Source organism: Pteropus vampyrus, unplaced genomic scaffold (genome assembly GCF_000151845.1).
Source record: "Pteropus vampyrus isolate Shadow unplaced genomic scaffold, Pvam_2.0 Scaffold16, whole genome shotgun sequence".
In the NCBI taxonomy this organism is placed as follows: Eukaryota; Metazoa; Chordata; class Mammalia; order Chiroptera; family Pteropodidae; genus Pteropus; species Pteropus vampyrus.
This window is the reverse complement of record NW_011888797.1, coordinates 6756075-6777307: the sequence shown is the minus strand read 5'-3', so window position 1 is coordinate 6777307 and position 21233 is coordinate 6756075. Positions and strand designations below refer to the sequence as shown.

At 38.0% G+C, this 21233-nt stretch overlaps 1 protein-coding gene across 1 annotated transcript; it reads right to left on the bottom strand.

Annotated features, from left to right (window-relative positions):
* Positions 1 to 2169: 2169 nt before the first annotated feature.
* PWP1 (PWP1 homolog, endonuclein) lies at positions 2170 to 20088 on the bottom strand. The gene is made up of 15 exons (XM_011387105.2): positions 19866 to 20088; positions 17677 to 17735; positions 17366 to 17550; positions 15801 to 15886; positions 15603 to 15699; positions 12473 to 12583; positions 11502 to 11632; positions 10843 to 10904; positions 8446 to 8542; positions 7725 to 7786; positions 6698 to 6809; positions 5028 to 5118; positions 4810 to 4931; positions 3672 to 3777; positions 2170 to 2800 (listed from the first exon to the last, which is right to left on the bottom strand). The coding sequence occupies exons 1-15, from the start codon at positions 19935 to 19937 to the stop codon at positions 2691 to 2693; spliced, it is 1503 nt and encodes a 500-aa protein (XP_011385407.1). The 5' UTR covers positions 19938 to 20088; the 3' UTR covers positions 2170 to 2690.
* Positions 20089 to 21233: the final 1145 nt, after the last annotated feature.

The window sequence follows — 21233 nt, the reverse complement described above, 5'->3', positions numbered from 1 at the left end:
GGAAATGGACCATATATGTGTAGGTTTACTTCTGGGCTCTATTCTGTCCCATTGATCTGTGTCTGCTTTTATGCCAATACCATACTGTTTTGATTACTATAACTTTGTAAGAGTTTGAAATCAAGAGGTGTGATGCCTCCAGCTTCGTTCTTTCTCAATATTGCTTTGGTTATTCAGGGTCTTTGGGTTCCACAAGAATTTTGATTGCCCTTTTTGTGAAAAATGCCATTGGAATTTTGTTAGGGATTGCACTGAATCTGTAGATTGCTTTGGGTAGTATGGACATTTAATATTAATTCTTCCAATTCATGAGCAATTAATATCTTTCCATTTATTTTTGTCTTCATTTCCTTTCATCAGTGTCTTACAGTTTCCAGTGTGCACATCTTTCACCTTTAGATAGGTATTTTCCTAGGTATTTTATTCTTTTGGTGCAACTGTAAATGGGATTTTCTTAAATTTTGATAATTCGTTATTAGTATATAGACATGCAACACATTTCTGTATACTGATTTTGTAACCTGCAACTATTGAATTTGTTCTAGTCTTAAGTTTTTTGGTGGAGTCTTTAGGGTTTTCTATGCCGTCTGCAGATAGTGAGTTTTACTTCTGATTTGCTTTTTATTTTTTCCTGCCCAATTGCTCTGGCTAGGGCTTCCAATAATATATTGAATAAAAATTGCAAGAGTAGGCATCCCTTACTTGTGATCTTAGAGGAAAAGCTTCGGCTTTTCACCACTGAGTATGTTAGCTGTGAGCCTATCTTTATTATGTTGCAGTATGTTCCCTCTATATGCACTTTGTTTAAAGTTTTTATCATAAACGGATGTTGAATTTTGTCAGTTTTTTTCTGCATCTATTGAGATGGTCCTATTACTCATTTTGTTAATGTGGTATCACTTTGAGGGTGTTGAACCATCTGTGCATCCCTGGTATAAATCCCACTTGATCTTGGTGTATCATCCCTTTAATGATTGTTGAATTTAGTTAATATTTTGTTGAGGATTTTTACGTTTATGTTCATCAGGGATATTGGCTTGTACTTGTGGTATCCTTGTCTAGTTTTGGTATCAGGGTAATAGTACTGGCCTCATAAAATACGTTTGGAAGTATTCCCACCTCTTCTATCTTTTGGAAGTTTGAGGAGGATTGGTATTAGTTCTTTAAATATATGGTAGAATTCACCAGTGACGCTGTATGGTCCTGAACTTATGTTGGGAGGTTGCTGATTCAATCTTCTTACTAGTAATCAGTCTATTCAGATTTTCTATTTCTTCATGAGTCTTGGTAGGTAGTATGATGGAATTTTCCATTTCCTCTAGGTTGTCCAATTTGCTGGGGTGTAATTATTCATAGTGGTCTCTTATAATCCTTTCTTTTTGCATCAGTTGTAGTCTCACTTTGAGTCCTGAGTCTGAAAATTTACCAATTTTATCTTTTCAAAAAACCTAGCTCTTGTTTTCACTGATCTTTTCTATTGTCTTTTTTGTCTCTATTTTATTTCTATCATGATTTTTATTTCCTTTCTTCTCACTTTGGCTTAGTTTATTCTTTTCTAGTTCCTTGAGGTACAAAAGGTAGGTTTTTGGAGATCTTGTTTCTTGATGCATATAGGTATTTATTGTTATGAACTTCCCTCTTAAAACTGCCCTTGCTGCATCCCTCAAGTTTTGGTGTATTGTATTTCCCTTCATCTTTACATATTTTTTGATTTCTTCCTTTACCCATCGGTTGTTCAGTAGCATGTTGTTTAATCTCTATATATTTGTGAATTTTTCAGTTTTCTTCTTGTAATTGACTTCTAGTTTCATACTACTGCCGTTTGAAAAGATGCTTGATATGATTTCAATCTTAAATTTATTAATACTTGTTTGTGGCATATATATCTTGGCGAACTTTCCATCTGCGCTTAAGAATGTATATTGTTCTTCTGGATGGAATGTTCAGTATATGTCTGTTAAGTCCATCTGGTCTAACAAGTTGTTTAAGGATGTTTCTTAATTGATTTTTCTGTCTGAAGGATCCAGCCATTGGTGAAAGTGGTGTATTAAAGTCCCCTACTATTATTGTGTTGCTGTTTCTCTCTTTATGTCTGTTAACATTAGGTCTGTGCACTTATGTTGGGTGCATAAAATTAATGAATGTTACAGATAACACTGAATACCATGCTAGGGGAAAAAAGGCATGCCGCTTTTTATTTAGTACCAAACTCTAAGGGCAGCACTGAGAACACTTCTAAGTCACGAGCATTAATTGGTGAACAGTCAGTTTGGCAAGTGCTGTCCCTGGGACACCCGCCTGCTTGTGGCCTCTGTGCAATCTTGTCCAAATCATAACCCTTCCAGGCCTAGGTTTACCCATTTGTTAAGATTACAGGATTTTCCTTTTTTAAAATTCTAGAAATTATTAGCTACTTTACAAACCTAGATTGGCTGTGACAGAGGGCATATTTAAGGAATTATTTTTTAAAAACCCTTTTTATTCTCCTTTTCAAGGAGCCTTATGCACCACATGCTTGAAAGGCAAGCATGATTGGCGCTGTGTTGCCACCACAGCTGCAGAGAGGAATGTCAGGAGGTAAGAAATGAATTTGTTTTAGTCACTGCATGGCTGTAGCTACGCACGGAATTAGGCCACCTTTTTAAAACTCTGAGTTAAGGTAAACAAAACAGGAAATTGTATGATCTTCATTACGACTCCATGGGTGTGTCTGAGTGCCTGCTCCCAAAAGGGCCACTAATAGACGAACTTCTTGTGTTGCCGAGAACAAGCCTCTCTCGTCTTCCAAATGCTTCATTTACTAAAACACAAATAAATAGTTAAGAAACTACCAGATCAGAAAATTAAAAGCCTTAAATATAAAAAGAGACTAAAATGTAGAAATGAGCAGTAAGTTTCTCTACCCTGAGGGAGAAATGTGATGAAAATATATTTAATACTTTGTAAACGAGAAAGTTAGCAAGAACTCAGAAGTCCAAGTTGATGTTCTGAGTGACCTTAATCATGTTTCAAACTGGTCTTTTTGTGTATGTATTTTCTTTGCCTTGCCCTGGATTTATCTAGTCTACCTTGATAACAGATGTCCCATTCCTTACAACAGTGACTCCATCCTTCCATTATTCTACTTCAGATGGTTTCCTATTTATCTGTCTCTGTATCATGTATATATAAAACCTTTTTGGACTTAGGACCCTTTTTCTATGGGAGGTAAGATTCAGAAATCAGATAGTGGGGCTCCAGGTGTATAGGACCAAGCAGACAACCTCGAAGTACTAACTAAGCAGCCAGGCTCCCAGAAAGGGAGGGGAGTGGCCCGAGGGGAGAGCTCGATTCTTCAGAAAGTAGTTAAACAAAGGCAGATTTATTCATGCTGGGGACTGGGAAGGTGGGGGGTCAATTCTTTGAGACTCTACTACATTTTCTTCCAGCTTTCTATTTTAAAATTCAAATTTTATCATAAATAGGTTTTTAAAAAAATAATCTAAAGTATGAAGACAAATTTGTGAACATGAACATTTCCAAGTTACATTTGGTCCTATTTCCTTAGCAGACTACACTACAGGACGAACACCGGATCCACCTTTGCTATCTACCTAACGTATTCACGCTACACATTCTGTGTTAGCCGTTACAGAACTCCTTCAGACAAAGCAGGAAATTAAGATTCTTACCTGAAGAGACGGTGCTTATATCCCAGACCCGAAGCCCTTCTTTCTGACCTCCAAATGCATAAATAAATGGCAAATCAGGGCAACAGGCAGAACAGAAGAGAACGCCCTGGGGAGAAGAGAATAGAAAGCCAGTGATTTCAATCTTTGCACAGAGCTCTATGATTTGAATGGTTACTCAAAACCAACCCTCCATTATCTTTCAAATCTCCTACAAAGGTGGTTCACAGTCAAGTTGGAAGGAATATTACAACAATAGAAAGCCAAACAAGTTCAGCACAATGGACATTCTGTGAGGACACGTGTATGCTCTGACCACTCGGTCTCTTATCCCCATTATCACTGTCTATTAGGGATTTTCTAAACTAATCTAAGTATTTTTAATTTCCTTTTTAAGTAATGATGATATCAGAGGTCAGTATTAATTTTTAAACTTTCCATGTTTTATATAACTAGATAACACATGCATTATAGAAAATATGAACAAGAAAAAGTATAAAAATCATTCAGATATCAGATAATCACTATTCATGTTTTGGGATAGGATCTTCCAGATTTAAATATAAGCATGGATAGTACTAAAAAATTGCCTCTGTAATCTGCCTTTCCACACATACACATACATATACACAATTTTAAATAGCTGTGCGGTGTTCTACATCTGCATATTCTATAACTCGGTGCCTGGAATACAGGAGGTACCCAATAAATATTTGCTGAATGAATGATTCCAGTTATTTCTAAATTTTTTGCCACTATATAGTAATTAATTTCAGTGTAGTCAGAACTAGTTATACAAAGAAGTGATAAACTGACCCCAACGACTATGGTGCTCTAAAAGTTTAAGATTTCCTGGGATGGTCCCGATTTTAGGGTAAAGAAACATGGCCATTCTACTTGTGTCCTAAAAATCCGTCTCCCCACACTTCTTATCAAGCAACTGTTAATCATGTGAGTTGAAAAAGGAAACAGTTATTGATTTCCCCCAAATTGTCCTAAGTCATAAAACTCTCACCAAATTTGGCTAAGATAAAAATGAACTTCCCCAATAAATCCATATTCTTTAATGCAATGATTCCTGGAGAAAGACAAACAATACAGGTCAGGAACAGAAAACAAAGATGCCCATGGAGATTCTTACCATTTTCATGTCTCTGGAGTGGACTAGACTCGGCCTATCTCCTAATATGTCCCAGATCTTCACATATTTGTCTGCTGATGCAGTCACAAGACAGCCCTTGATCTGACTGCTTAGATCAAGACCTCAGGAAAGATAAGATTAGTTCAGAGACTCTGACTTTGAAATACAGATTTACTTCATAATATAATAGAAATGAAAGAAACACTATTTTTGCTCACCAGAGATTTCATCATTGTGTGCGTTAAGTGTAAAAATTGGCTTATTTGAACGTGCATCCAAATTATATACAAAGCCGTCATCTGTACTGGCCTGGAAAAAATAAAAGATGGGCAAGATCAGGCTAATATGACAAACACTTAGCAATGGACACACAGCATAAATCACAGTGAAAATCAACTATATATTTGACTCACCTGAGGAGCTTATTAAAAATTAACATGGACAAAAAGAATTTACTTCTGGACAAGCTGAGTTTGCTCTTACAAGGATTAATTCACCTGCTATGTCTGTTAGGTAGCTGGAAATGAATGTGAAGCCGTGGCAGTGGTACGGACCAGGGTTAGAGAGGTGACAGCACAGAGGTGGGTGTTACATCATGAGAACAGCGGGATATGCTCTGGGAGTGTAGAATTAAAGAGACCAGGGTGTTGAGGCCTGGAGAGTAGGGCCACTTAAGGGACAGGCTGAGGAGGCGCTCACAGAACCAAAGAGGGAGGAGGGAATGACAAAGAATGTCAGGGAAGCCAGGGCACCAGCATCGCTGAAGAAAGGAGTAGGGGGTGCTGTCAATATTTTGGCAGAGAGAGTCAATCAGATAAGGACTGAAAGGCAGATTACTTTCAGGAAAGGAAATGAATGGAGACAGACCTAGTCAAGGATGGGGGAGAGACCTGAGCTTATATACAGGATAAGAGCAACATCCAACTGATAGTCTTGACAACTGGGCTGTGGACAAAAAACGGAAGAGACTGGAGGAAAAGAGGTAAACCATTTTATTTTGATCACTTCCCATTTCCTTAAATATTTGTTATTTTAGTGCCGATGACCATTTGTTAGCAAATAACGTCAAGAAGTATGTGTGCCTGACTGTTGAGAGCTAAAGTACAGAACAACATTCAGATACAACCAGGACTTCACTCCCGATTTCTGAAAAATGGAACCTGGCTTAATGTAGCTCGGCTGGGAAGTGCATGTACCTCTGTGCAGAGTTGATATTATGTGTTCTCAGAATCATTATTTCAGGAAACTTATTAAAATTGTCTACATATTTTAAGAAAGCTGTTTTGTAAAGCATTCACACTTACTTTAGGAAAATTAGGAAATACATGGATGCATCAGAATTTCTTTAATTACCGTACCCTTCTGGATGAAAGCTGGGATTTTATTTCTCTATGGATTGAAATGTCCTGGAAAGCTACATGGAAAACTGTCATCCTACAGACTTTGTATAAAAAGATCTTATACTTCCTTCCTGTCTGGGAGACAGTGCTATATTAATTAAATAGGTTAGCATTCTCAGTACTGGAGACCATTTAAGTACTAGGACTTAAATATCTTCTTGGACCTATTTAACCATTAAAGAAACATAAAAAGAATATTAACCATGCTAAGTATTTCAAAAAACACATTAATAAAATATCAAAATCAATAAAATAAAATGTAGCACACTTTCGAATCCTTGGAAATTAGTAAAATCATTTATATGTTTACTATTTTTTGAGGCCAATCCACTGTTCTCTTGTTAAAAATACCTTTTTTTTTACCCTGCAATCCAAATACTTCATGCTATAAATACAAGAAAAGCTTATCAGAGAGTTTATCTACAATGGAATTAAAGAAAAGTCATCAGTAACCTGGACAAGCAAAACAGTAATATGTATAGTCTTACCAAAAAATGACAAGGTGAAAAGTGATTCCAAGTCACTCTCTCAATCTGCCCACTGAATCGCCACATTCGATGGCTTTCGTCTGGACTTCGGCAGTCATACAAAGCCACTGACCTAAACACATTCAGGCAAAGTTAGGGTTTAACAGTTTAATTCTCCTATGTTTTATTTATGACATGGTAATAAAACACTGAAATCAAGATCTAACTTTTTTAAAGCATGCTTTGAGGTTCTAAAATAAAATAGAAAAGATGAATTGATTTTTACTAACAGGTGGACTCTGGTCCTATCACTTGGAAGCACTGCCGACTCTGGATGTCACAGTGGCTTCTCTAGATCGAATTCTCTACTTAAAAGATAAATCGTCTCTATTTCTAAAAGACCAGGACAATTTCTAACTTCCTCTTCCCTGTTAGTGCTCAGAGCTAGATAACCCATTATCTCAGTAACAATTACTCTCTACAAGCAGGTTACTATGCTGTGGGAACTGATGGATATGCTTTTGTAATTCTGCAAGAATCACAACAAAAAATGTAAACATATCACTCTTCAAAAGGACAAGGAATCAGAATAAAGACTGCAAGTCGGTTTCATTTCCCAGTCCATGTGGTCTGTTTGGCCAAGAGAGTAAGACGTAAATGTACTAGTTCTGAGCTTTGGTATCCCTGCTTGAGCTGCTGACCTCGCTATGACCTAGCCCACTGGTCCCAGGAGGATATGAAACACAAGGACAAAGCCAAGTTACCAGTGACTTGTTTTAAGTCACTGAATTTTAGGATGACTTAGTTCACAGTCATGGCTAATTCATAAACCCTCTAAAAATCTAGTCGCTAGTTAGGAACTACATTATTATGACAGAACCACATTCCCTTGCAGACTGAAAGGACCAGAGTTGAAAAGGACAAATAAGTTATTAAAAATTTAAACATGAGTGCCTCATTAATATATTCTGTCTGAGCACAGTGAGACTTTCTGCATTAACTCAAGAGGATAAAAATAGCATCAATAATTCCTGAAATGTTTTCTTACTTATCATATGATCCAGAAATCAGAGTCTGTGCTTCAAATGGATGAAACTGCAGAGTCTGGACCTGAAAGGAAGAAACATAAATAAATAGATCTGTTGGTCTGATTTTGGTAAAAATGCCTAACACTTTGTGAGAATTGATTTGCAGTGTTTTTATAATTTTTCTCTTTGAAATTTAGTATTAAAGAAACATAAATGTACTGCATAATCAAAAGGACAAAACATATTTCTAAATAAAGGCTGACACTAAGAGACATAATACAGCATTCCCCAAACTGTTTTGCAGAATACATTATATCCTTCAAATGTTAAAATATATTCTGAAGAGAAAAAGGGAATGGTCAAACATATCTGGGCAACTCCACATGCTCTGGAAGTCCCAGCATGCAGTGGCATAGGAGGTCCCCAAGTTCTGCAGTAGCAGACCTGCTAAATTCTTTAACCCCATTTGGTGTCTGATACCCCCTGATCCCTTTTTAGAAGCCTCTATAAACACATTACAAAGTATTAACATCCCTCGTCACTTCGCCTTTCTGCATTCATTTTTGCATCTCTAAGATGGGTAATTATCACTATCACACAGGCTTTGTCAAGATTCAATGAAACAGCATGTCGAAGCACTCTGTAACTCACAAAAAACCATTATAAATGTTTGTGATTACTTGTAGCGACTCTTTGTCTCAGAATTTTGAGAGCTCCTTTTCATCTACTAAGTCGCCATACCTTGTCTGTGTGTACGGCAAGGCTAGCTGCTGGTTTCCCCAAGGACATATCCCACAGAATTACAGTGTTGTCAGCTGATGCACTTGCTAGCACATTTCTGAGAAAGGAAGGAAATAAATCAGGTAATCTTTTAAAGATCGAGAGCATTAAATGTAAGAATTCCATTTATAATAGCATCGAAAAGAATAAAATACTGAGAAATAAATTTAATAAAAGAAATTCAAGACTTATGTATTGGAAACTATAAAAGATTGCTGAAAGAGTATCTAAATTAATGGATAGTTCATTAATGTTGTCATGACGAATACTGCCATGTATAGATTGACCTACAGATTAAACCAATCCTCTTCAAAATCCCAGCTGACTTTTTGTAGAAAACTGACAAGCTCGTTTAAAAATTTACATAAAAATGCAAGAGATCCAGATTGGCCAAAATAATCTTGAAAAGGACTAGTAAAGCTGAAAAAATCATAGTTCGAATTTCAAAGTGACTGAAAAGCTACAGTAATCATAATGATGTGGTGCTGGCATAAGTACAGACAGATGAACAGAATGAACAGTCTAAAAAAGAAACCCTCAGATTTATGGTTACTGGTTTTTGATTAGGGTGCCAAGATTATTCATTGTTCAGTGGGGAAAAGAACACTATTTTCAACAAATGTTTCAGGGACATCATGTAGAAGAATGTTTGACATCTACCTCACATTATACACACAAAAAAAATTCAAAATAGATCATAGAACTACTAACTCTAAGAGCTAAAACTATAAAACTCTCAAGAAGAAAACAACTTTTCATGACCTTGGGTTAGGCAATGGTTTCTTAGATAAGGACAACAAAAGTATTAGTGGCAAAAGAAATACATAAATTGGACATTATCAACATGAAAACATTGTGTTGCAAATGTTACCATCAAGAAGGTGAAAAGGCAACTCATAGAATGGGAGAAAATATTTTTAAGTCATTTCTGATAGAAAACTTGCACCCAGAATATATAAAGAACTCTCAACTAAATAATAAAAAGACAATCCAATTAGAAGATGGGCAAAGGATATGAATAGACAGTTCTACACAGAAAATATATAAATGGCCAATGAGCATGTGAAAAGATACTCAACGCCATTAGGGAAATGAAAAAGACAACAAGCGTTAGCAAGGTGTAGAAATACTGGAATCGTCCTACACTGCGCCAGGAATATCAATGGACAGACACTATCATATAACTTAGCAGTTACACTCTTAGGTACATACCTAAGAAAATGAAAACATGCAAAAGCTTGTTCACGAACGTTTACATCGTTATTCATAATAGACAAAAAAGCAAAACCAAACCAAATGTCCGTTAAATGGGTGAATACAAAAAATGTGTCATACTCACACGAGAGAATATTACTATAAAAAGAAGTTCTGATGCATGCTACAACATGAATGGACCTTGAAAACATTATGCTAGGCGACAGAAGCCAGATACAGAAGGCCACACATTGTATGATTCCATTTATATGAAATGTCCAGAATAGGCACATCTATAGAGGCAGAAAGTGGATTAGTGGTTGCCAGGGGCTGGACACACAGGAGAATGAGCAGTGACTGCTAATGGGTACGGATTACTTTTTAGATTGATGAACATGTCATGGAATTAGGCAGTGGCGATGGCTGCACAACTTTGTGAATACACTAAAAGCACTGAATTGTATACTTTACAAGATTAAGTTTTATGATATGAGAATTTATATCTTAAAAAAAAAAAAAAATCAGCCTGAAAGAGGAAAGGAATCCTGTCACATGCTACAACATGGGTAAACCTTGTGCTAGGTGAAATAAGCCATTTACAAAAGGATAAGTACCGTATGTGAGGTACCTGGGGACAGAGAATAGAATGGTGGTTGCCAGGGCTGGTGGAGCGGGGAGTGGGGAGTTACTGTTTGATGGGGACATATTCAGTTTTGGAATTGGATGGTGGTGATGGCTGCCTAACAATGTTCACTGAACTGCGCATTTAGACATGCTTAGAATGGTAGATTTTATAAAGGTTATGTTTATCGCAATTAAATAAATGAAAATATTTTTAAAAAATATGTGGATGAGATTTTGTAAAATCTAAATGAAGTGAGAAAAATGTCTTCCATGAAGAAACACAATTCTGCACTACTGTTCCCGGTGGTGTTGGGGAGAAGGGCACTTGTTCACCAGATGTGAGGAGCACTAAGTGAAGAGCGGGCAGGTGGCGTGGGGGGTGAAAGGGTACAGACAGTACAGCTCCTGCCCTCAAGCAGCACATACTGCAGGAAAGAAGAGTAAGACACAGACGCAAAGACCTATGACACATGATGGAGGCATGGGGTAAAATCACAACTGTTAGTCTTTAACAATACTTCAAATGTTAATTCTTTTTACCTGATCAGCTTATTCCAAGAAAGGTCCAGGACAGCATCGGTGTGCCCTTCTGCTGTGGAACTCTGTAATAATTGTTTAATTTAATTATTTTTTTGTACTAAAGTTCCCTGACCCAAAATAAAGGTGATGTTAATTTGGTTGTTTTGATCTTAAGTAAACTTGCTTGAAGACTGAAAAGTAAGCACCTTGTCTCCCTGTTACTTTAGAGATCCACGATAAATATTCTTTATAGACAAGAAACTATAGTAGTTAACCTAGATGTTAATTCTATAAATATCAACCCCTCTCCCCAAATTAAGTTTAAAAAGCTATAGGAATGAATACATTGATATTTAGACTTCAACACACTGAAGGCTAAATGGAAATTGTTTTAAAGTTCAAAACTACCATATGAGTGTGAATAGTTACTATACATAAAGATCATAAGATGAGTAAATTTTGTGTAAGGATGAATAATGTGCCAACAGAGGTTTTATGCAATCAGAGATCAATTTTTCTTTGGATGGGCTTTTCAAAACCAGAAACTACTGTAATTATAACTACTTGTTCTGCTCCACCAAAGTGTCCAATTGAAAAAGTGTATGTTTTTATGCTCCCCTCCAGCCTCAATAAACTTATCTGTTTGTCATTAGAGTTTAAATAACTGTTAACTTGCTTACCTTCTTTCCTCTCTTTTTCTTCTTTTTTGATAGCTTACTTCCAAGTGTGAAGACAGGCTCTAAAGAGTCCACTATATCAAGGTCCCATACTTCGATAACAGGGGTCATGTTCCCCACAGCGATATAATTTCCTACAGGAAGAAATGATGTATTTGTGATTTAAAAATAACTTCCAGTGAACTATACTACACTGTAGATTAACTGAGCAATGGCTCAGAGCAGCTTCTCAAACTGTCCTACGCAGGTATATCACCTGAGTATGGTTAAAATGCAGACTCCATTTCAGAAGGCCTTGGGTGGGGCCCCACGCCTGCACTTCTAACCTGCTCCCGGGTGATACTGATGCTGGGCTGCTAGGTCCTCCCACCATACTTTGAGTAACAAGGGCTCAACTCAGTCTCTTGGCCCCGGGAACTCACTTAGGAACGAGAACAAAAACCCCTCTTGTCTTCACTGGCCATTGTGAGGATGAGGATCTGATCGGATCATGAATGTAAACAAGCTTTGCAAATGAGATGTAAGGGTATGAGTATTACCAGATTTTACCCTCATTAAGAAGACAGGATAGGGCAACCAGCAGTAGCTAAAAAGACTACCATAAGAACCTAATTCTTCATTTTGATTTTACTTGCTGTTTTCTGAAGAGGGTCATGCCACTAAATTCTAGTTGGTAACATCAGACATCATCCATTTTATACTAGTTTTTATGAGACTCTCACACTGCAGCCCTAAATGCTTTCAGGACCTGTACTTCGGCCTACCATGGAACCTTTCTAACCTATCTAAAGTCTGGAAACATACAGACCCCAAATAATCAAGTGATTGTGCTTTAAGAACTATTTAACTACAACTTCATAAAATAATATTAACTTCATAAAACATCAATAATTCATACAGCATACATAATTTATGTGGCTAGGAAAAACATCCAGGACTAAGAACCATTGTGCAAGCTTAAGTTTTCTCTTTACCAGTAGAATCATCTGGGCTAGGATCAAAATTCAGCCATTCCACACTCAGAGGGTATGCAGACAGCAGTATATCATGGTGTACATAAAAAGAATCTTCTTCTTGATTATAAACTGAAAAGATTGGGAAAAGAGACTTTATTGAATCAGAATAAGAAATCATATCTCATTCAAAAGAGCAGACTCTCCCCAGTAAACCTACATGCTTAATTTAAAATGAGACATATTTGATGACATTAGAGGAGATTCTCAAGTTGTTACTGCTAGGCAAAAAATTTGCATGTCTCATATATTGCTGTCACCTGGTGTGTACCAAGGGGAACAAGAACAGTGACGGAGAATTGACATCTGCCTAAATACTACATCTGCATGCTCGCCAGCTAAAATGGTCCCTGTTTTTTGGTTCACCCATCACAGAAAACAAAGGCCCATAGGTCTCCATAAGGAGTACAGTCACGTGATGCATAACGATGTTTCAGTCAATGACAGACTGCATATTTGATGGTGGCCCCATAAGATTATAATGGAGCTGAAAAATTCCTACTGCTTAGTGATGTCGCAGCGTTGCAGCACAATGCATTACTCATGTGTCTGTGGTTATGCTGCTGTAAACAACCCTACTGCACTGCCAGTCATGTAAAAGTATAGCACATACAATTACAAAAAGTACATAATATCTGATAATGATAAAAAATGACGATGCTACAGGTTTATGTATTTACTATATTAGACTTTTTATTGTCAGTGCACTTATAAAAAAACCACTTCGCTGTAAAACAGTATGCTATGTTAATCTGGCAGTGGCCTCATAAATCTTGTATTTAATGCATCATTTAATGTGTCTCTTAATTTTATCATTTTCTCTTGTGTTTAATTTAATCTTATGTTGGTTTGTAATATGGTGCAAAGGCTTGTTGCCTAGAAGCAACAGGCTCTACCATATAGCCTCAGTGTGTAGCAGGCTACAGCATCTCAATCTATGTAAGTGCACTTATGATGTTCACACATGATGAAATCTCCTAATGATGCATTTCTCAGAATGTATCTCCATCATTAAACAGAGCATGACTGTAATTCATTATTATTTTATCTTTTAAAGGTCTATTTGGTTGTAAGTCAAGAATGAACAAACAAAAACAATAGGAATGAAGAAAACTCATTTAGAAATGCTTATCAAAAATTACTTAATATTGAAAAAAAAGTCTGTGAACACTAACAGTGTAAATAAAGCTCTTCAGAACACTCTTTGGGAATATGGGCACTATAAGAAATAGCTCTTTCCTTCATGTTATGAGGTTAAGGAGCAAAAATATTGTTGAACTCAATGACTAATAAGTCTTTTAAAAATTATATAGTGAAATGCTGATAAAAGAGCCTAAATAATCAGTAATTTCCCCCAAACAAGCTTTAGAATAAATGTTAATATTATAAGCTAAGAAATTTAATCCTTCGGGCTTCTGCTTCTGGGATAGGTCCTGGGATTAGCAGATTCCACGTAAATTTCTACCAGATCACTTGATGATGAGAATGCATGTTCAAAATGATTAGCTTGTGGTCCTGTAAGAACCTCAACTCTGGTCAATGTACTCGGCTTACATTTTAAATAAAAAATGATAATAGTGCTTTAAAACGATCTTCTTTTAACTATATCAGATCAACATTCAGGTCAGCTTTAAAACACAATTTTGAAAATACTCATGAATAGAGATAATGCTGGATAATTGGGGGCTTCACACCAAATCTAAATATAATCCATCTTTAATGACCTAACTTGGAAGTAGGAATACAATTGCTTTAAGTTCTCAACTCCTCTGACACTAAATTCAAAGGAATGACTACAATAAGTTCTCACACGAAGACAAACTGTAATAGAATTCTGCTGTTTTGAAATTAGGATTGGGTCTTTAAAAATTCACCAACAACATGGTTTTCATTTGAAATATGTAAAAAGGTTGACGGTAATTAATTACATGGAAGTATCTGTTACTTAAAACTTTTTTGACTTTATAAATAGATCACAATAGGCCGTGGGACTAAAATGGTCTATTCTATAAGTTTCCTGTAGGCAGCCTTAAAGACTGTGAAGAGTTATAGGAATCCAACCTAATAAATAGAATGAATGACAGAGTAACCTGGAAGATGACAATAAACGTTTTCAAACTATGGAACTGTGCTTCCTATGATAAAAGGCCTCAGCCCAATAATCTCTTTAGAGCTTCAAAATTTTAAGACAGACGAGTAGAAGAAAGTTGGAAAAGGAGTATCTGGGCAAGGATGGACTTGTCTGAGGATGTGTGCACAAAGAAACAAAAGGGCGAGAAAACAAAAGGGGAAATCTGGAGGCTGAATATTCCAGACATCTTGAAGTCTATTTTTAAGAAAAGTCATTCGATTAATGTTTGTTGAATTAATAAATATCAACATTAAAATACATCTGATTTAAAAATTCAAATAAAAAAATGTAAATCATTGCCTACTTCAAAGTCAAAGTATTCATCTCTGGTTTTGATGCAAACATTTCCAGAACTGGAAAAGGTGACCAAGACATTTTGGTTCCTAAAAAGAAATGGAGGCCTCTGCATAGAATTTTTATGAAAAAATAAAATGCATTACGTAAGGGGACTATTTGACATGACTTGAGGAGGGGGGGAACGGGGTGGGAAAGCAGGATAAAAACCTGTCTATTGAGTATAATCTCTGCCACATAAAGAAAAGGCAGCCAGAAAGGAGACTGGAGTAAAAAGCTAGGGTAACAAGTTACCTTAGAGTGATGAGATTATAATTTTTTTCTTACATTTTTATATAGTTTTACATCTAGGTGTTCTCTAATGGGGGGTGGGGGGGAGAGTGAAAAACTGGCAAAAATGTTTAAATAAAATATTAAAAACTGTTAGAACTTCCAGCAGACCTACTTCCATAAAACCAGGTACCAAAATGACATATGAGACAACACATGCCCATGGACAATAACCAGGAAATCTGTAGACTCTGTAGGATTTTACCATGTAACCAACTTGAATGAGAGAAGGCAGGATCTGGTGCCTAACAATTCATAATAGTAACTATTATGATTATTATTTTAATATCACTTAAACAGACTAGCACCTTCTATTAAGGGATGTATTTCACTTACCATGCACCTCTAAATTGCACTGGTCCTGTTCAGCTCTGCCACAAACTATGAGATTGTCACTGGGCTTAATTAAGAAATCGTCACGTTCATATTGCTCCTAAGTACAGAGAAAAAAAGTAAAAAACCTTACCAAAGCAGATATTCGGCAAGGTTTTTTAAACACTTAAGCATAATTAGAAAAGTGATGTAAATATTTACCGTATCTTTCAGAGTAACGTAAGGATCCTGATCATTACTCCCATAGACTGTCAGACCCAAGAGAGATTCGCCAAGAGTTTCAGTGTCTGTAAGAATTCATAAACTGAAATGAATAAAAGTCATTTTGACAAAAACATTTCTTCTAAGGCTTCCTATCTTTAGACTTAGATCCAACCATCTACTTCATAACTAACTCTGGATCGTCCACAGTTGAGAAAGGAAATAGTGGATAATAATAAACAGGAATTTAAAAGCCATTTATATTTGACCTTGGAATGCATATCTGATAGTCTCTGAATTCACGCTCTTTCAATAAAATAATTAAACTGTGAAAAATAATTAAACTGTGAAACTCTGCTCAGATCTCTAGCTCGAGCCTTATAATCACTATTCAAAAGTGCTAGACAGGTGGCCTTGAGGACCCTAAAACACTGAAATCAATACAGATTAAGTAAGGGTTGCCTGGTCAAAAAAAATTGAAAAATGATGGGCTTCACAAAGTTAAATGAGTTTCTTCATTGCAAGATTTCTCAGAACCTCCGATATGCTAATTTGCCTTATTTCTCAGAACCTCTGATATGCTAATCTGAAAGAGGGGATACTATATGCCCTTTTCACTAAACTTACCTCAAAATGTTTTCCTTTTATGGCATTTCTGCAAGGGTGACATAGAGTTGACCCCGAGTAACATAAGACTCAGGAAAAGGAATACACTCTTAATTGTTAGGGGGAGCCGCTTTAAGGAGGTACGACTAACAGGTCTTAAACATGGCAGGCAACAGAGACGGGTATTTCTACTGGATGAGAAAGGCAGAGCCAGTGATGTGCAGGGTGTGGAGATGTCAAGGAGCAGTTTCTGACGCATCTCTTGAAGCTGGGTTAGCTTTTCCTTTGTCTACATTCCCATGGCACTCTGTCCTGGCAGAACGGTAGCAACCCAGAGTCCAAGTGAAAAAAATATCCTCTGCATCTAATGAGTATACAGACGGTCCCTGACTTATGCTTTTTCAACTTTCTGATGGTGCAAAAGCAATAAGCACTCACTGGAAACTGAATAGGCTAAGACATGATGTTTGGTAGGTTAGGCGCATTAAATGCATTTTCGAATTAAGATATTTTCACCTTATGATGGGTTTAATTGGGATGTAACCCCATCATAGGCCGAGGAGCATTTGTACTTAAAAGAATAAAGCCAAAGAATGTTCAAGTCTCAGCTCCACCAGTTGTGTGACACTGGCAAAGTTATTTCATTTTTGAAAGCCTCAGTTTTCTCTTCTGTAAAATGAAGGTAATAATTCCTCCCTCATTGCAGATAAAGAAAAATGAGTTGAAGAGTATTATACCCACTACTTAAAATATATATATATATTTTAAACATCTTAAATTAGTGGGTTAGAGGTTATTTTCTAAACTAGTTAGGAAACATGCTGTCTGCCGAAGCCTTGAGCCAAATTATCTGACATAAAGGACAATAAAAACTCAGAGTAAAGCTTTGGAACACTAGGAGCATGATCTGATACACTGAGTTTGTGATTAAAAACCATGAGAAGTGAGTGAACTCTAACCTGGATCGCCTTCCTCATCATATTTATCTAGGTCATACTCGGCCAGCTCATCATCATCCAGTGTCCTGTCATCCTCTGGGTCACCATCCTCCAGGCGTTCCCTTGGTCGTGCCTGCGTGCGTGCACTCTGCATGCCATCTTCTGAAGGTTCACCTCTCTCCTCTTCATCACTGCCACCTTCTTCTCTATGCCAATGAAAAAAGAAGATCACCCAAATGGCACCATTCAATAACTAGAACACCTTGTCATCATTATTTAAGATTTACGTTTTATCTGGACTTTACTACAAACACTGACAGTCCTAAACTTACTGTAATTTTTCCTTTGCTTCAGCAATGAGACGTTTTACTTCTTCTTTACTAAGTTCTACCTACAAGAGAGGAAACATTTCATTATGAAATAGTTAAGGAAATCATTATAAGTATTTGGGTTGAAAAGAAGTTTGCAAACTAATGTAAAATACACTTTCAAGAGACATCAAGAATCAAACATCAAGCCAAACTCTATGTTTAATGTAAGTGGAGTTTTCACAGGTTCTTATAATTAAGATCCTTTCCCACCTGAAACTGTTCAAAAATCACCTTTGGTCTACTTTATCTCTTTCCAGAAAAGACTGACTTGTATAAATTAGCTTCTATGGAAGCCCATCTTATTTTCTTCCAATTACTCTGACTCCGTCTTAGCCACTTCTCCTCCTTTTCCCTGTGGGTATTCCTAAACAAACCACCCTTGCCTTGGTCCTCTGCTCCTTTCCCTGTTATTACTGGCAAGTATTCACTCATCATGCTGTCACTTCTTTGCAAAGCTCATTCATTCTCAAGACTAAAACTACCACTTCTGAATCGATTACTCTAAATTTTCCCTTTTCTAGCCCTTTATACTCCAGTTCCATTTTCCTAATTGCCTTTAAGACTCTCTCTCCACTTGGAAATCCTGTTCAAAATTGAAGTCATTCTCTTTACTTCAAAACTGGCATCCCTTCACCTAATTAATGCTTCAGTACCTTTTAAAACACCCTTATCACTGCTAAACTATAAGTCCTCAAAGACAGAAACTGACTTGTCATTGTGTGCTTAAGCACACAGTTCAAGGCTCAGTCCATGGTAGAGATGCTTGATGACAGATGATGAATGAATGAAAGAATGAATCACCTAGTTGGTACCAGTTTGTACCAACTGCCTCTAGTAACTGGGAAATCTTCTTGAGGGATGACACTCCAGTGTTGGATAGCTCTAGAAATGAAAGGTCCTTAAGTTTAATTAAACGATACTTCTTTTTCTTATTTCTCTTAATGGTCTGAGTTTTCCTTTCTGGAATTTGATAGAAGAAATTCAATCTCTTCTTTCTATAAACTCTTCAAAGAATCATTCCTAAACTTATCTGTACATTACAATCACGTGAGGGACCTTTTAATAATTTTAGACTACACTCTGGACCAAGTAAATAGCAATACTTGGGACTGGGGCACAGGCTTCAGTATTTTCTGAAGCTCCCCAAGTGGTAACGACGTGCAGACATGTTTGGAAATCACTGTCTCCAAGTATCTGAAAGGCTATATGTCTCTTTTTAATAACTGTTGGCTCCCTTAAGAATTTTTAACGAGATAATTTCCTGTCCTTATTCTATACACATGCATTGAGTGCCTACTGTGAGCCAAACACTAGAGAAACTGGTGAATGAAACAAAGACCGTCTGTGCCCTGAGGAATTTACACCTACTAGGGCTATTCCGGACCCTCATTCCTGTTAATTTCATGTCCCTGCCAGTTACATTCTTATCATCCTTTCTGTCATTGCTGGTCCAATTACATTCAAACCAACACCTCCCTTTCTTTCACAGCACTTATTCCCACTGACATATACACACATCGACCCTATAAAAGCAAGAACTTTTTGTTTTGTTCATGCCTATCCCAGGACCCTGGACAATGCCTGGCAGCAGAAAGTACCGAGTATCCGTCGAATAACTTAAGCACTCTTCACTTCCAGTAGATTCAGTCTCTAACTCCTGGTTTTTCCTTCATAATATGTCATTCCCAATGTCACATCAACGTCTCACTTGGATTACTGCAAGAAATTCCTAAGTTGACTCCCAGCCTCACGACATGGTAGTCTCCACAGCAGTTTTTCTATCCCTTAGTTTTGGTCCTGTTTACTCCTCCGAACGCCGAACCCAAGAGTGCAAAGGGGAGTTTTACCTATGTGCTTCCTCCTCCCGTTAAGTCTGAAAACGCATTGGGCTGACGTCAAGAAAGTTTTAGGGGTGACATTTCCGACTCCAAACAACCTGACCCCTCCCAGCCCAGGAGGTCCACGAGTGCGCGAATTTGGGGGTAAGAGCATGAGGAGGCGCGGTTTCTGACTCCCCAGGTCCTCGGCGCCCCAGCCCTAGTCACGACAAACAAGTCCAAATCGAACTCACGCGGGCCAGGCAGACCAGCCAGTACAGGGCCGCATGTTCCAGGTCCACATTCCCCAGGCAGGGCTAACCCAGGCCTCACCTTGTCTGGCGTCTCTTTGGCCACGCCGCAGCGGACCCAGGCCACGCACGTCACCTGGCGGCTGCGGTTCATGGTTCTCAGTTCAGAGTCACCGCACGCCGGAGATTCGGCTCAGCGTTGCATGGAACCCCGCCGCCCCCTGGCACGCACGTTTAGGGACCGAATCCCGACCGCCGCCTGGGCAGAGCGCAGGGGCGGACCCTGCTTCCTGCCGCGTCGGCGTCCGCTTGACGTCATTTAGAGGCGCCGAGTGGGGAAAGGGGCGGGGAAAGGGGCGGAAGCGGAAGCGGCCGAGAGAGGCATGCACGTGGAGTTGACTGTGGTGTGTGGGCTGACATGTGTGGGCTGACATGAATGGGCTTTTCAGGACTGTCCCTGCTGAGACGGTGTCTGCAGGCTTCCTGGAGGCAGTACATAATAAAATTGGAACGGTAGGGGGTCAGTTAGAGGCAAATTTCTACCTACGTTTATTTTGTCTGCAGTTCCATCAGACTTCGAACTGATAAGTGGTAAAGGTTTGCGGGTTTTTTTAACCTTTCTCCAAAATGAATTCGTCATTTCAGGGAGATATGTTTGCCATTACATTTTATTACATTGTTGAATGTCACTTTCTCATCTTAAAACATTTAGCACCTATTATATTCTAAATGCAGAGTAGTGGTTGAAGTGTAGCCGCCAGCACCCGATAGACACGTGAGTTGTAGGTAACACACTCTTTATTCAGCCAGTTGGGTCTGCCAGGGGTACGCAGACCCCAAATCAAGCAGCCCTGAAATGTAGAGGTACAGGGTTTTAAAGCCCTAAACCCCTATTCTTCATCCTGTTTGAATGCACAAGTCTATTTTTCTTCATTTTACTAACTGTCAACCCACAGATCAGTTGTGCAAGCAGGGTACAGAAGCAGAAAGCTTATTGTTAGAGCATTATGTTCCCATGGGTGATAGCCATGCAGTAATTTTCCAGCCAGCACAGAAGCAGCAGCAAACATGAAGGACTTGTTATGTGTGAGGCACTGTTTTAAGTGCCTTGTGGTAACTTGGTTACTTCTTAACCCTGTGTGGGAGGTCTTATTCCCATTTGACACACGGGGACACATTAATTGTCTTCCCCAAGGTCACACAGTTAGTAAGTGGTATAGCTAGGATATGAACCCAGGTACTGTGACTCCGCATGCTGGCTGTAATCTGTGTCATGCTTCTCAGCTATTAGAACATTTCAGTGGCTCGAGGACTTCAGAATGGAAAGTCTTAGCATCCCAGAAAGATCTGGGTTTTGAACTCTTTCTTGGCTGTGAAACCCTATCCAGGTCATTTGCCCTCTGAGTTTCCATCTGTCTCCTACCTCTGAGACAGGCAAGCAAAAACAGAA